Here is a 16,317-nt window from a genome sequence, read left to right as displayed (position 1 = left end):
TTTATGTCTCGCTTGTTGCCTTCAGAGTTCTTGTCCACTGAACATATCCTTCTGTGTGATGTTCGCATCCACCCTGCCCATCGGGTAGGGAAACCAAGGGCTGGTGGACACTGTTGGTGCCCCACTCGTGGCCCTCCCAGTCCTCATTCTTGAGCTCAAAGAAGCCTTCTTACTCCAAATACTGGTAACCTGAGAGATTTCTCCAGCTTCAGGAATGTGATCAGTCTTCCCCGGGAAGTGCTGGGGAATTAATGACCCAGGGGAGAACCCTCAATGAATCATATATAGGGTTTCTGGGTCCATACTGCAGCTTTCAGACTCCTCACTCCTCAAGGACACCTCTGAGGTCTCTCCAAGGTCCCCGGTGGGACTGAACCACAGATGTTCACAGTGGTAGCCTGCTGATTAACATACCCCAGATTGTCTTCCTTCCCCGTCTCATGTCCCTGTTTCCAGGTTGGGGTCTCCCGGGCTAACCTCCCCAATAAACTATTTGTATCCAGATCCTTGTCTCAGGGTCTGCTCCTGGGGAAGCCTGACCTAAAACACTGGTGCACAGAGAATAATATCTGCTGAATTTAAATTAATATCTACAGCTACTTCATGGAGGGCCAGGGCTGGAAGCCAGGGCTTTGGGTTTCCGGCACATCAACCATAAAAGGTTGCTTCTTGAGACCCAGCACCACCTTACAGAATTGGTCCCAGGGCTTCTGGACTAAAGGAAGATGCTATAAATGAAACAAAGTTGTTAGACAACTGCTCCTGGCCTTTCAGGAACCCTGTCACCACCATAAGAAGGAGGAAATAGAAGGAAAAAAAAGGACAGTAATTACCTAGCATGATGAAAGGGACTCCCAGGAAGGTGGAATTGTATTTCCCACCAGTCAGATTGATGATCCCAGCCGCGGTGAGGGTGGCGAGGCTTATGGTCACCAGCCCGAGCAGGCCCAACCAGGGTTTGCTGCGGACGCAGTCCTGCATGGAGCAGCAGAGGATGGCCATGGTGACCACCAGGATCAGGCTGGTGACCAGGTAGCGTTCCGATACACGGCTGGTCTTCTGGAAGTCTTCCCTCAGCGAGGAGGATGTGTAAGGGTACATTTTGACTTTGCTGTTAGATTTCTGGAACAGTCGGACGGTGTCACAGAAGCTGGACTCCCACCTCTCTGCCACCATGTCGTTGAGACTGTTGATGGACTGCAGGTAGTAGGTGAGCTGGACGGCCTCTGCAGATTTCACGCGATCCTTGCTGTGCACAGTGACGCCTCCCAGCTGGTGCCCGTTATAAACTGCCCTCCCATCTTTTAAGTGAGTGATCGGGTACGTGATAGCAAAATTGGTCCGGTTGGTCGCCCGAGCATTCTTTAGCTCCTCTAGGACATGCACGATGTCGTCCACAATGCAAGTCTTATCGTTATTCAGGATACAGATGTGAGCAAATGTGTAATTAAATCCAGGCCTTGGAACCTGGATCCTGGTCACAGCAGCATGCAACTATGGGGAAAAAAATGAAAGTCAGTTTTGATGACCAAAAGTAAGACATTCCTAACTGACAGCTCTGTGGACCCAAAGGTCTCTATTTTTTTGTAGGGGAAGGGAAAGGGAGTCACTCATACCATCTCCAAGCTAAAGAGTTCAAATGGTATGTGAGGACCTTACATCAGAAGTGAGCAGTAAGGATGTAAGACATCCATCTGACTCGAGGGCCTCCTAGCGTGGTCCCTGGACCAGCAGCATCAGCACCACCTGGGGACTTGTCAGAAATTCAAATTCTCAGGCCCCATCTCAGACCTGGTAAGTCACACTCTCTGGGGGTGGGGCCTAGGAATGTGGGTTTTCACAAGCCCTCCAAGGGAGGCTGATACAGCTAAAGTTGGAGAAGCACCAGCATTATTTCTCCATGTTGTGTTCTTTATGTGTGATTCAGTGGGTCTGTAACTATCTGAGAATCTTAACAGGTCCACCATTCAGTCTCCTCCTTGAAAATGTAATGACAAAAGTGAACTAAAGCACAAGTCCAAGCACAGAGGTCCTGTGTAGGCCCATCCTTTGTGACTGATTTGGAGGGCAGTGAAGTGATTTCCCCATTCAGTGCAATCACTCTGAGGCATACAAGACAAGCAGTTCACCTTGAGGATCCTCATAGTCCTGCTTCTACAGGAAGGGGACTGTAGCTGCAGATCTTGGCTCGGGTACAGGGCAGTCGTGGTAAGGAAGTGCAGCAGGATTTATTCTGTGAAGCTTGTCCTAAGTCATACTTGCCATGCCCTGATTCTGTATGCCTGTGATCCAAGTGCCCGTGGGAATACCGACACTCATGTAACATCACCTACTACATACCAGGCACAGTTCCATGCCCTTCATACAGATTATGTCATTTAATCCTTACAAGAAACACTGAAGTAGGTACAAGTACCCGTCTCGTGTTACAAATGAGGAAACTGAGGCACAGAGAAGCCAAGTCACCTGCCCAAAGTCCCACAGAGCTGGGCTGTCCCAGGCAGTCTGGCTCCAGAACTTGTCCTCCTAGCTCCTTGCCAGACACCTCCAGGTTGGCAATGCCAGCAGCTGGATAAATCCTGATTTGGGGCTTTCCCCACCCCACCCCCTAAGAAATTACAAGTGCTCCATCAAGTTCAGATATGTAGGAATATGTGTATTCTGTGGTCTAAGGTGAGAAAGTAAGGCCTTCTCCCTGTGAAATGAGGCCAGTTTCCAAAATGAGGCCAGTGGTGGCCATGTGAACTACGTGAGCACACCTAGGACCGTGCCCAGCTTGGAGCACTCTCCTGAGCAGAGCTGGCCATTGTTCCACACCTGGTGAGTGGAGAACACTCCCCACAGAAAGGGAATGAAAGCCTCACACCCAGAGTTGCCATACTGTTGCTGCACCATTGTGATTCATAACCTTCTGAGTGTCTCCATGACCCCGATAAATTTGCTCTGAAATCTGCTGTAGCTGGTTTATTTGCTTAGACATTTTGCTGTGTATGCCTGTGCCAGGGTGAATGGGATATTGATTATGTTTTTAGAAAATGTCTGAGGGGCATCAGCTGTCAAAGTCCTTTAGTTGGTGCAGAGCATGAGTTGTTAATCCTAATTCTCAGTGCCTCCTCCCTCACATCTCCTCATAGGCCACAACCCTGAGGTTCAGGAAACACTTCACTGTATTACATTTGGCTGAAATATTCTGAGTCCTTTCCTATACACACACACTCACACACACATGCCGAGTTGATGTCCCAGAGATACCTAGGAGACTGTTTTCACAAAACTCTAACCATATGCTAAATTTTTGTTTTGATGCTTTGGGACTAATGAGGAGCAGAATAACTTGAATGGTTTTAAACACTGAGAGTGTGTTTAGACACACCAAGAGTGTGTTCTAAGCTTGGTCCAGTGAGTTTTGATTAAAAGAACTCCTAAATAAAAAAGAAAATTCCCAAATATGAAAGATTACTGTGGAGGAGGGAAGAACCAAGAGGAATTCAGTGACAAGAGAGAGTTAAAAGAAAGACTTTGGGGGAAAGATTCAGAATAGGCTAGAAAAGGAGTGGTATTGAAAGCATGCATATGTGTAATATTTAGTGCATTGTTTGTTCCCATGAACGGTCTAATAAATCTCCCTTGGAGTGATTACTAAATATGTCAAGAGAAAAAGATTGCCAAATAAGATGGTGTTAAGCCACAGGGCTGAACCCAATTATAGCAAGGGGATATTTTCCATCCATTCTCTGAGGCGACCATGCCACGCTGGGTGGGGAGTTGTAAACCATTTAGTGATCTGGCAGCTCTGCAGATCTACTGCTGGGACCCCTGGGACCACAGACCAAAGAAAGCAGACACACTGTTAACCCCTGTACCACCAGCACATCGGAGGGAGGCTTGGAAAGCGAGAATCTCAGTGAAGTCAGAGAGGGGAGGTGTCTTAAGTCTAAGTACCAGAGCTGCTGTGGGATTCACCTGCTTGGAATTTCTGAAGGGCGGGTGGGTAGAACATGTGTCATTCTCGCTTCTCAGTGGCAGGGAGATGCTGGGTGACAAAGCAGCCAGAGAGGGGGTGTTGGCTGAAGCCACCCACCTGGCAGGGGGAGTCTGCGTGATTCTCCTGGGGGTAAGAGGGGAGTGGATAGTGAGAGGCTTGGGAAAGGAGAGTGGAGATTCCCTCCTGGAACTTCTGGAGTGTGTGTGGCTCTTCCGGGAGCCATGGGCAGACACACTGCACATGCTACTTGGACTTCTTCCTGTATAGTGTTTTAGAATGCCCAGATTTACTTTCCTAAAGGTGCCCCACTCAGGACAGCAGACATATTAGTAGATGATCTTAGTCCATTCATAGGGGAAAATGGAAACCAGAGATCACAGCTATGTGTTGTCATCGTTGGTCTATACTTACTTTAAATTTCTGTACTGGAAAAGAAAAGCAAGATGAAAATGATGACAAGTTAGTTTTCAGTGATTTCATCTTAGCCTTTAAATAAATTTTTGCTCTTAGGGGCAGGAGGGGGAAAGAAAGATAGGAAAACATCAAAGCGTAATAGTGAAATGGTTACCAACACACCTCAGTCTACAGAATGGACAGTCTCAATTGCTGCAAGCTTATTATTAGTTACAGACCCTTGGAAAAGAAAAGGAGAGGGAAACAACATGAAGTAATAGTCCTGACCCTTAATATAGTCTAGATCTGTCATGTGGCTCAACATAGAATCAATGTTTCTATAACTCTGTATAGATTTTTAGATTATTCACTCAACACATGTTCAGTAAGTACTCATCAAATCTACTGTGTTGTCAATAATAGGATAAATTCCCTGAATTTAGGGTGCTCACACTTACATATGGAAAATCACATAAAAGATCTGATGTCCAAAACAAAGGAATGATCCTAACAATAGATAATGCTGAGCACTCTAGCAAAGCATAATCCAGTGTCAGTCTTGATCACAATATGTTTATTGTATTTGCTGCCAAAGAGGCCAGTGTTTGTACATGTGTGTGCTCAGTTGCATCTGACTCTTGTGATCCTATGAACTGTATGTAGCCCACTGGGCTCCTCTGTCCATGGGATTTCCCAGGGAAGAATAGTGGAGTGGTTTGCCATTTTCTTCTTCAGGAGATCTTCCCGACCCAGGGATCAACCCATATATACTGCATTGGCAGGCGGATTCTTTAGCACTGAGCCACCTGGGAAGCCCCTCAAAGAGGCCAGACTGAATGTTAAATTGAGATTCATTCTAAGGCTCTGTTTAAATTGTTATATTCTTTGCTCTCATTACCCTTCAGGTTAAGAATGATGATAGTAATAGTAACTAGTCTGCTTAGTACTCTCTATACAGTTTTCAAATTTTATTCAATACAAGACTCTATGGAAATGGTTAAATCATTATTTCCATCTTATAACTGGAACAATTGAGGCCTAGAGAATCTAGACCAGGACAGCTTTAGACCTTTAGTGAGGATGAAGAGGACGTGGGGAAGAATGAAGAATTGTCTGCCCACTTGGTTCACATGACCAGCCTTGATGTGACTGAGCTGCAGGGCAGCTGCACCTGGGTTTATGGGGTCCATTGAGAGAGACCAGAAATAATCCAAAGAGCCAACTTTATGTTTAGGCAGTAATGGAACGTGGTGATGTGAACAAGTAATGAAGGATGGGTTTGAACTTACTGACTTTGCTTATTCTCCATCCAGCCTCTTCAGTTGCCAAAGAAAACTTTTAAAACAGACTTACCAAGCACAGAGACCGTGGGGCATAATGGAATTCAGTAATAAGTTTTGAGTTGAAATCTGGCTTTTGCTGCTGAGATAGGAATGTCAGAGACCCTAGGAATGTCACTCTACTTCATATCTCAGATTTTTCAGTAAAAAAAGGAGGTTGGTCCCACTAATCTCTGCGGACAGACCGTTTGGTTCTAACATGACATAATTCTAAGATGAGTGACATCCACAAAGTATACAATCAGATCCTCAGCAAGAGAAAGTTAACTCCATAAATATCAATTTGAGATTTATTACAGCTGCTTGAAGTATGCTTTTTCAACACACTGAAGTACTTTTTAGGTCAATGACAGATCTGATAGTAGATGAAACCCAGAAAGAAAACCACATGGTAGGGAAAAATAGGTTTACTGGAGAAAAAAAAAAAAGATTCCCTCCTTTGAGTGATTTCCCGTGCTGGGGAGGCACTGACTCTTATAATCCCCTTCTGCCAGAGCCTGGGACAAAGCCAGTGTGGGCTGCTGGGCACGACAGGCCAGAGTCTCATTTCCTCTCTGCCTCTCCTTGGCACAGGCAGATCTTCCTCAGAAGACAGCAGGGGCACCTTGTCGAGGAGAGTACAGAGGGATCCGGGAGGAAGTGTCTGCTCCTGAGTGGTAATTAACATAGGAAAAATACCTGTGGGTTCAGAAGAGCTCTTCTTCCAGCTTTTTTTGTATTTCTTTCATGTTGAAAAGGGGGGGACAGATAAAGGTGGAAGGCCATCCTGCCAGGCAGGGCAATTAACACCCTCAGCTGTCCCCCAGAAAGCTCAGCTGCACCGAGGTGGTGAGGAGGGTGCAGGTCCCCAGGGGTATCAGTCTGATGACACCATCTTTATGGGCTGCCTTCCTTTCCCTATCTCACCTTGCCGCTCCCTCCTTTTGCTACTCCCAAATAAGCTGCTCACAGGAAAACAGTTGAAAAGGGGAAATTGTTGGTTTGCTTGTCTAACCTAACCTACATTATTTGCCCCCAAATATTTCCTTCGAAGTGACAAGAGATCAAAATTGCTTCAGAATGCTTTCAAGGAATATCAGGATTTCACCCCCAAGTGAAGCGTTTTATTCACTGAACCCCTCCAGATTCCATGCCTTGATCAGGGTTGATATTCTGCCCCTGTTAAGGGGGTAGGAACAGACTGGCAAGGTGTTCTCCCCCAGGACACAAGAAAACACCTTGAAGTGGATGGGTCTGGTCGCTGCAGTTCATCAATTACGCTAGTTCCCTCGGTGTTCTGTTCTGTAGCTGCATGATCTCACTCTCACCCACTCTCTTTCCTCTTCTTTTAATAGAAATGCATTACATCAGAACATCAGTCGCAAGTTGGGGATTGTTACTGTGATTCATTTGTAGTGCAGCCAAAAGCAAGTTAGTCATCCCTTAATAAGTGAACAGAAATATCATTCTGCCTTTGAAACATAACATGTTCAGAGGATGCCGAATTTAAGCTGTGGATATAGCTAAACAAATGACTGTCTATCCACACGCTTCCTCTACCCATGCGTGCCCGCTGTTATGCTGACCTGCTCCAGTGACAGGAGACAAATGGTCACCTTTGTCAGTACTGCAGAGCCAGTGCAGGTCTGAGAGAGTGGAATGTTTCTGTTTTTCTCCTTGTTTTACCAGGGGGTAAACACTGTACTGTGGGTGCTGACACTTTTAAAAGCCCCACATTATAATTCCCTGAACAGGTTGTTTTGTCTTTGCAGCTCTGACTGGAAAGACACTGTAGCTCTGGATCTGAAGCAAATAAATCTGAGATTTTCAAAACAAAATATAGTCATGACGAAGGAAAAGACAACTGCAATATCTCATTGCAACTTTTGCCTGACTCCACGTTGCTCTGGATGAGAAAGAATGCGATGAACCACAGGTTCAATACTCTCTTTTTTCCCCATAGTCTGGGAGGAAATTTGATTTGTTCTTGACTATTAAAAAAAATTCCTTGATAGGAAGACTCCTAGAAATCTGTAAAGTTAAACTTTCTGATTAGAGTGGTTATTTTTGAATCCTGCTGTTCTCACTTGACTTTCATGGTCAAGCTTAAACTCTGCTTGAGCAAGTTTGTGGGTCAAGAGTTTTGCTAGGTAACTCTAAGAGAACAGGACGCTCTCAGAAATGGGAGAATGTTAAAGCTGATTGGCTAAGAGGCAAAGAGAAGTCCCAAGGAGCCAAATGCCTGGGGAACTGGCAACAACAGTTTTAGGATTTGGTCAGGAGATCACAAATAACTATGCAAGGGACAGGAAAACAAAAAGAACACCAACGATGTCTAGGTATGGACAACAACTGTGAACCTAAGTGGTAAAACCACTGGATTGGGAGTCAGAAGAATTCCATTTGGGTCCCGGTTCTGGGTCTTGTTGGCCACATGAGTTAGAGATAAATAAAAAACGAACTTTTGAAAATATATACCATGCCACCTCACTGCCCTCAATTCTCCAGTGATTCCTCATCATGCTGAGAGCAAAAATCCAAGTCCCGACTGTAGCCAGCAAGATGAGACATTGCCCTGGGTGATTTCTCTGGATTCGTATCTCATGATGCCCTAGTTATATGTATGGTCTTTGTCATGACTCTGCCTGGAACATCTTTCTTTCACTTCCCTCCTCAAATTTAATCATCTTCTCTGACCTCAAACTGAATTAAAAAAAACAGTGTCCCTGGCCATCACCATCTTGGCTTAAGTTTTTCATGACACCTGTTATGATATGGCATTCCATGATGCACCTCTTTGTTTCTTTTTTCTGCTGGCCCCACTAGAATCGGTGTTTTACCATGCTGGAGTGTTTATCTCTTTGGTCCACTTCTACCTCTCTATTACCTAGGATAGTTCCTGGAATGTATACCTAATATTTATATACTATACATGTGACTCACGTGACTATAATAATCTTGTGAGTGAGTAGATTTTAGTCTGTCTCACGGGCATGAGGAGGGTCCATGAGGTGATAGATCTGCATGCATTTGTAAACTCTGGAGGGCCGCACACATATAGTTACTCTTCAGCAGGGAAGCATGGAGTGGTGAGTGTCTTCTAGCTGTCCAGATACAACCCTAAAATCAATTCCCAGTTTTCCTGGAGCTTGTGATATTTCCTGTGATTTGACATCTTGTGCATTAGTGGGAAGGACATGAGATCAGAAAACCACCAGTTCAAACCCTGTCTCTTGTTCTAGCTATGAGACCATAGCAAACACAGATAGCTGCCCTGTCTCCTTACCACTTCAGTGCACACCAGCCCTCTTTCCAGCCTGATGTGGAAATAACGAGGTATTAATATACTGTCCCAATCCCAAGAGGCCTGGATTGATGACTAAAAACAGGTTGTGTATAAATAGCCCAGCTTCCTTGTCCCCAAGGTGGGTTGACTCTGTGGCATATGTTCCTCATTGGCTCCTGGAGCTTCCCAGTGGGATTGGGCTCCAGTTGCCCACAGAGCCACCAGCTGGACAGTGTCCCCATAACTCACCTCTTCCCTTCCCTGTCTTACGTGACCATTCTCTGACCAGAGCTTCACAAAGTTGTCTTCCAAGATACTACTTGCATCAATTTCTTGACTCTGTGACAACTTTAGGGGTAACCCAAACTAAGACAGCTACTTCAGGCATTTAATTCAGTTTCATTATCTGTAAAGGGGGGATAAACCTGATCTCATAGGATCATTGTGAAGGTCAAATGTGATAACATATAAAAGGTGTCTGATCTAGCATTCAATATTGGGTTAAACCATATGAAGTTGCCACTTCTATAGGTAAAAGAGTGGGTCAGTGTTGGCAATTTTATGTGGCTCACCTAAGTAACCTTCAGTGAGGGTCTGTTCTTTCCCCGTTCTAGCCCGTCCTCCTTTCCAAAAGTCCTGTCAGAACAAGAGCTCCCTGTGGGGCGGGGCTAGAATATCAACTCATTTCCTTTTCTATGAGGAGAAGTAAGGTTTGCAGATACTGTGGCCATGAGTCCCTGCATGCAACTGCAATGCATGCTTTTAGCAGATTTATCTTAAGAGAAAAAAATGCCATATAACCCACACCCTTGAAATATTTGAAACTGCAGATAATTAATAACAACATTAAATCTACAAAATGATGAACAAGTGTCTCCATCAGATGAGATCTTTGACAATTGTTTTTCTCCTTCAAAGGATTCACTGTTTCTAAGGGGCACTGAGCAAGGAAGAAGTTCCACCTTATGACATGGTGATGGCACTCCTGAATGGTGGACCAGAGTGAGTATTTGATTTAGTTCATAAAAGAGTGTGCTACTTGATAGCAGTTTTTCTCCCTGAAATGTTTTTTTCTCTGTCTCCCAATCTGCTGACCTTACAAAGCTACTGACCTTAAAAGTCACAGAGGTGTTTCAGCTGCTGCCTTCCTTTTTGGGATCTGCAAAGAGGTCCTACAGAGCAAATGGTTGATGCCATGACAGTTTCTGTGATTCAGCTTGCCAGGGCGTTGACCTTTCTGGGAGATGTGAATGCTGGTGGCCTAGTGTGGGTGCAGCTGCCAGCCGTGTCTTAGTAGATGCGGGATCCTGAACACTAAGCTGTTAGTAGCTCTTTCTGTGCCTCAGCTTCCTCATCAGTAAAATGGGGTCAGTCATAGGACCCATCTCCTTATGGTTGCTAGAAGATAAGTGAGAAACTGAATATAAACTACTCAATATGGTCTCTGACCCACAAGTGGTACCTAGTAGAGGTTTGTTAGCAAAAATGAAAATGAACCAGCGAAAAACCCCTTTTCTATCCTCTGGTTTGACTTGTCCCCCTTAATATTTTTCTTTAACCCATAGAACTTCTTCAGTTCTTGAAAAGTTGGCCAAAACGTTCATTCAGTTACTGAATATATTGTTCAATGAAGTTCGTGGTGAGCACAAAAAATGTCTTTCATTTTTACTTAAAACCGAAGGAACTTTTTGGCCAACCCAATATAGTCAATGAAATGTACAGGTGACAGATATTTTGCTCACATCTGTCCTGAGAGACTAACGAGTAAACAGGGTTAATAGCATGCATCAGTACAAATGTCTGAACAGAAGAGCTGGATGGTACATGTTTATAAGTTAGCACTCCCTAATTCCAGATAAGCTCCCAGCCTTAAACCACTCCACCTTTTCCATGTTAGCTCCCAATTAGATTACCATGAGCATCCTACTAGGCTGGGAACTATGGCAGGTGGGCAAAAGAAGGAAACTAAAAGGTGTTAATTGCCTGCAAAGGGTTGGGCTTTGTGAGAGGTCACGGTTATATTGCATTTACAGGGGAGGAAACTGAGCCTCAAGGAACTTCTGTAACTTGCCCACAGTCACACGTTTAGTAAGGCTTCCCAGGTGGCTCAGTGGTAAAGAATCTGTCTGCCAATGCAGGAGACACAGGATCGGGAAGATCCTCTGATGAAGGGAATGGCAACCCACTCCAGTATTGTTGCCTGGAAAATGCCATAGACAGAGGACCCATGGATTGGCAGGCTACAATCCATGGAGTCGTGAAGAGTTGGACATGATTGAGCACACATGCACACATTTAGTAAGAGGATCAGCCCAGACTGAAATCCTGGGCTCAGAAGATTGTCCCCTCGTGGGAGTTCTTTTGACAGTGTCAAGACTTTACCCCTCTTCTCTCTGCTTTGACCATCTGAATATTGATAAACCTGTTTGGTGGTATTAGGCCTAAGCACAGTCAAGCCACGGGATGACATGGTTAGCAGCAGCTCTGAATTAAAAGTGGTGATGATGTAACAAAGTCAAGGGGTCAAACGTGACTGAACAGCAGGACCCCAACACGTACTGACCAGTGAGGCCCAGTGAATGCCAGGTATCTGTGACAGAGGCCTCAGAGGGAAGCCGCATTCTCGGTACCAGTTACAGGCACATTGCTCCGAGCTGGAGATGAGCACCACAGGTGTATGACGAAACAAGTGTCTCATCAGTCCAAATAGCATCCTTTGCATCCTGTATGTTTTCTGTGTCACCCCACCCCTACTCCGCCCACCCCCCCCACACACACAGGGAAAAAGAAAAAAATATATTACAGAACATATTTGTGGAAAGAGCTGGCAATTTGGGACTTTACTGCAAAACATCAGGTTGCAGCTGGGGGTTCCTACAGGATTTGGGTGTCATCCCTCCCCAAAGGCAGTTTAACATCAGAATATAAATGCTCTGTGAGGGCAGGGACTCTGTTTCGCTCCATCCCGTCTCCCTGGCACATAGAGGAAGCCCAGCAAAGCCATGCCACCTGAGCCTTCAATGTTTGTTCCTTCTTGCTGATTTATATTTTCTCTGGTGACATTGAATGATACTTCATTTGTACCCAAAGGCTACTGTGCTACATGCATATCATTTCCATCTTAAATAAACAGATGACATTGAATTTAATCCTGTCACTTACACACTGCAGACAAATGGCTGACCTCATTAGACAAATGGATATGGTTAGACTATAATCTACAAAATATAAACGCAGAGAAACAATTTAGGTAGGAGATTGGGTTCTGAAATAATTATGTGTTATGCTTAATTATAGAGTAGTTTGAAGTTTTTCTAGTGTTTTTGTTTGTTGGGTTTCTTTTTTTGGAGAGGGAAAAGTTTTTTTAAAACACAGAAAAGTTTAGAGACTAATATAAAAAACTTCCATGTACCTATATCCAGTGTCATGTCTGTTTGAAGATTCTGGCCCTGCTGTTAATACTGTCCATGGGTAGGGTGACCATATAACTTATCAAGCAAACTGGAACACTTTTGAGAGTGCAAGAGAGGAACACCTGGTGTTGCTTTCACAGGAACACCAGGCACAGAGTGGGATCATCGTAAGCGAAGCAGAATGTTCTCCCTACCTGTGCAGTCTCAGAGGATGTGAGCATTGATGTTACTTGATCCATTTATGCCTCACAGTGGCTGTAAAACGGCAGTCCTTTGTGTTTTTGTTTTGGCTGTGTTGGGTCTTTATTGTGGTGCATGAGCTTTTTGTTGAAGCATCTGGCTTCTCATTGCAGTGGCTTTTCTTGTTGCAGAGCACAGGCTCTAGAGTGCATGGGTTCAGTAGGTGTAGCATGCAGGTAGAGTTGCCCTGTGGCATGTGGGATTTTAGTTCCCTGACGAGGGATTGAACTCATTTTCCCTGCATTGGAAGGCAGATTCTTAACCACTGGACCACATGGGAAGTACTAAGATGGCAGTCCTTTGGTTTGCAGACCCATCACTGCTGATGGAACCTAGACTATTGCATGTGATGCTATCTTTTCATCAGACAGGCCTTTGGGAATATGGAGAAACTCCTTCTGTCTCTTAGCTACTTCCTACCACACCTCCCTTCCCAGCATTGCGACTTCCTTCCATCCACGTCAAGGCTCTGATGTTTTACAAGATTCAGCTCTCATGTAGCCCAGTTCTTTTCACTATTGCAGAGGCAGAGTGCATCCATAGCACCCTTAGAACATTCCATCCACCTGCCCTGAGCACACTGGCCTTGCTGGAATCCAGAGTACGTCCCCTTGGTTGTCTCAGTGACATGTGGCTTCATCCAGCCAGGAGCAGAGGTTGCTTTTATGTCCAAAGGTGTCACTCTGGGTTATTCTATCTTAATGTAATATGCCAACAGTGGCTCACAGACTTGGCTGATAAAGTTTCTAAAAGGCTCCCAGATGTGAAGTCTGTGATGAGTCTCAGGCAGGTGGCAGGTGGGAGGCCAGAGAATTTTTGCTTTGTTGGGAGTTAGAGGTCATAGAGAGAAAGTCTTAGACATTTGATCACCAATTAGAGCAACGGGCCATCTACTCAACAGGTACTAAGTCTCTACACTATGCTGGACATTAATATAAGCCCTGGGGAAGTAAAGAATATTATGATGTAGTTTTACCCTCAATAAACTTAGAGTCTAGTGGAGGGACTTTAGACAGATTCTCAGAATTGGTTAGCAGAATGAAGTGTTACAATTCTGTGATAGGAGTAGCCAAAGGATGTAACAGGGGTACAGGGAGTCTAACATGTTAGGGTGTGTGTGTGTCTTTGTGTGTAGCCATGGTGGGGGATGCAGTGAAATACAAATATGGAGAGGAGATGGGCCAGATGATGAAGGATCTTCCCATTCAACCATTTAATGCATATGTTTTAGTCACTGTTAGTAAATCTTACATCAAGTTATGTGAACAAGATAGTTATGTGAACAAGATTCATCCATGCCTGCCAATGCAGGAGACACAAGAGACATGGGTTCAATCCCTGGTTTGTGAAGATCCCTTTGAGAAAGATATGGCAACCTACTCCAGTATTCTTGCCTGGAGAATCCCCATGGACAGAGGAACCTGGTGAGCTACAGTCCATGGGGTTGAAAAGAGTCAGACATGACTGAATGACTAAATAACAACCACCACCTATATGAACCTTGCTGGCACCAGATAGATTTGGCTTTCCCCCCATAGAACATCCACCCTATGGGAGATACAGACAAGCAGTGAGGCAATAACAAAATCTGCATGGAGTTCTAGGATGTGGGAAATACTGGATCTTAAGGGAAGGGCACCTCTCCCAGGTGGCTCAGTGGTAAAGAACCTGCCATGATCTGCTGGATCACATGCCCTTTGAATCTCCTTCTCCTTTGTCTCACTACCCTGCATCCCTTCTGGTTGCACTGTAACTCCCAAATAAACTACCTTTACTTGATTACTTGATTTCCAATACTTTGAACACCTAATGTGAAGAGCTGACTCACTGGAAAAGACTCTGATTCTGGGAAAGATTGAAGGCAGGAGGAGAAGGGGATGACAGAGGATGAGATGGTTAGATAGCATCACCAACTCAATGGACATGAGATTGAGCAAACTCCGGGAGATAGTGAAGGACAGGGAAGCCTGGTGTGCTACAGTCCATGGGGTCGCAAAGAGCTGGACACGACTGAGTGACTGAACAAGAACAACAACAAAAACAACTTGACTTATTTTAAGGTCTGCTTCTGGGGGACCCCAAACCAAGATGTCTAATAATGCTCAAAGTGACTTCCCTGGTGGTCAAGTGGTTAAAATTCTACACTTCCAATGTAGGGGGCATGGGTTTGATCCCTGGTTGGGGGGAGGGAGTCCCAGATGCCACACTGCACTGCCAAAAACAAAACAAAATCCTTCAAGAAGACAGAACAATCCTAATAATGCTCAAAGCCTCTGGAATTAATGTCTTCTAATATCCTCAAAACACCGCACCATTCTAAAACCACCCATCCCCCCAGTTTCTTGTGTATTCAAGAATTGGTTATGTCAAAACTCAACCCTTAGGGAGTAAATGTATGATCTTTCGAACTTCTCTTCATATTGTCTTTTGATGGTGGAAACATTTCTTTGATGTTGCCAACTTGTGTGCAGTAGGTATGCAGCAAACATTTCTCAAGGGGCTCTGCTGTGTTCATAAATGTAAATGTCTGGATGCCGCCAACAGCACTTCTCCCTTGTCTGGGGCATAGTCCAGTCTTTTCATAAAGGTTGAGTCCAGGGTATATTGATGACAAGAATGCACCATAACTCCTCAAGAAAGGACGAGGCCTGCATCCTGCCAGGAATAGAGAGCTATGAGATGACATGCTCTCCCATCTTTCTTCTTGCTGATGATAAAGGAAGCAGGCATTTCTTTATTTGAAAAAAAAAAAGACCACTCAGAGACACAGTTAACAGCCTCTTTGCATCCTTCTAGAACATCTTAGCAGGTAAGGTCTTGGACTTCAGTGTTCTCTGTTGACAGCAAGTGCTGGAATATTGCCCAAGTTGGATGAGAGTCCCTATCTTTACATTTCTGGATTTCTGCTCTCACGGAGGTAGGTGTGTGGGAGAGACAGCTGATGTGTTCACTGGATTCCTTCCCAGGCAGTGATGTGCCTGGGGAGGATGTGCTGGTGGAGGCAAATTCTTCATGCATCGGCAACACTGCCAGGACAGGTGTTGAAAGCCTCCATGATGGCGGCATGTTGGATGTCAGTAAAACTGAGCTGATTGGTCTGCCAAGATTCAGACAGCTTTCCTTCATGTTGCTCCTCACCACTGGGGAACACTCTGTACTGCTGGGATGGTGGTAACGTCTGCCTTAATTAACAGGGTCACTGAATAAAATGTGTATGTGTGTTCACTGTTCATTATTGAGGTGTAACCTGTATACAGGGATGGGCACAAATCATAAGTGTACAGCTCAATGGTTTTGTATGTGCCTACCTATATAAACATTGCTTGGATCAAGACACTGAACATCCATAGAACCCAGAAGGCCCCCTTGTGCCCCTTCTGGTCAGTACCTGCACAAACCCCTGGAGGAAAGTTATTCTGACTTCTATCAACATTGATTACCTTTGTTTATTCTTGAGTTTCCAATAAATGGAATCAGGCATTATGTACAGCTGACCCCTGAATAACATAGGTTTGAACTTCATGGATCCACATACATTCAGGTTTTTCTCAGGAAATATCAATACATTCTATAGTACTGCATGACCTGTGGTTGGCCGAATCTGTGGATGCAGAACCACGACTTTGGGAGGTCAAACTGTAAAGTTATATATGGATTTTCAATCATGCCGAGGGTTGGTGT

The 16,317-nt window shown here is 44.7% G+C and overlaps 1 protein-coding gene across 1 annotated transcript in view; it reads right to left on the bottom strand.

Moving 5' to 3' along the window:
* Positions 1-16,317, bottom strand: part of PTCHD1 (patched domain containing 1) — a 54,302-nt gene that overhangs the window by 15,411 nt on the left and 22,574 nt on the right. Inside the window, exon 3 of the mRNA XM_043458956.1 lies at positions 834-1,494. Coding sequence (XP_043314891.1) covers positions 834-1,494 — 661 coding nt within the window. The remainder of the gene's footprint in view (positions 1-833; positions 1,495-16,317) is intronic.

This window comes from Cervus canadensis, chromosome X, assembly GCF_019320065.1.
Source record: "Cervus canadensis isolate Bull #8, Minnesota chromosome X, ASM1932006v1, whole genome shotgun sequence".
Taxonomy (NCBI): Eukaryota; Metazoa; Chordata; class Mammalia; order Artiodactyla; family Cervidae; genus Cervus; species Cervus canadensis.
This window is presented reverse-complemented; position numbering and strand designations above follow the sequence as displayed.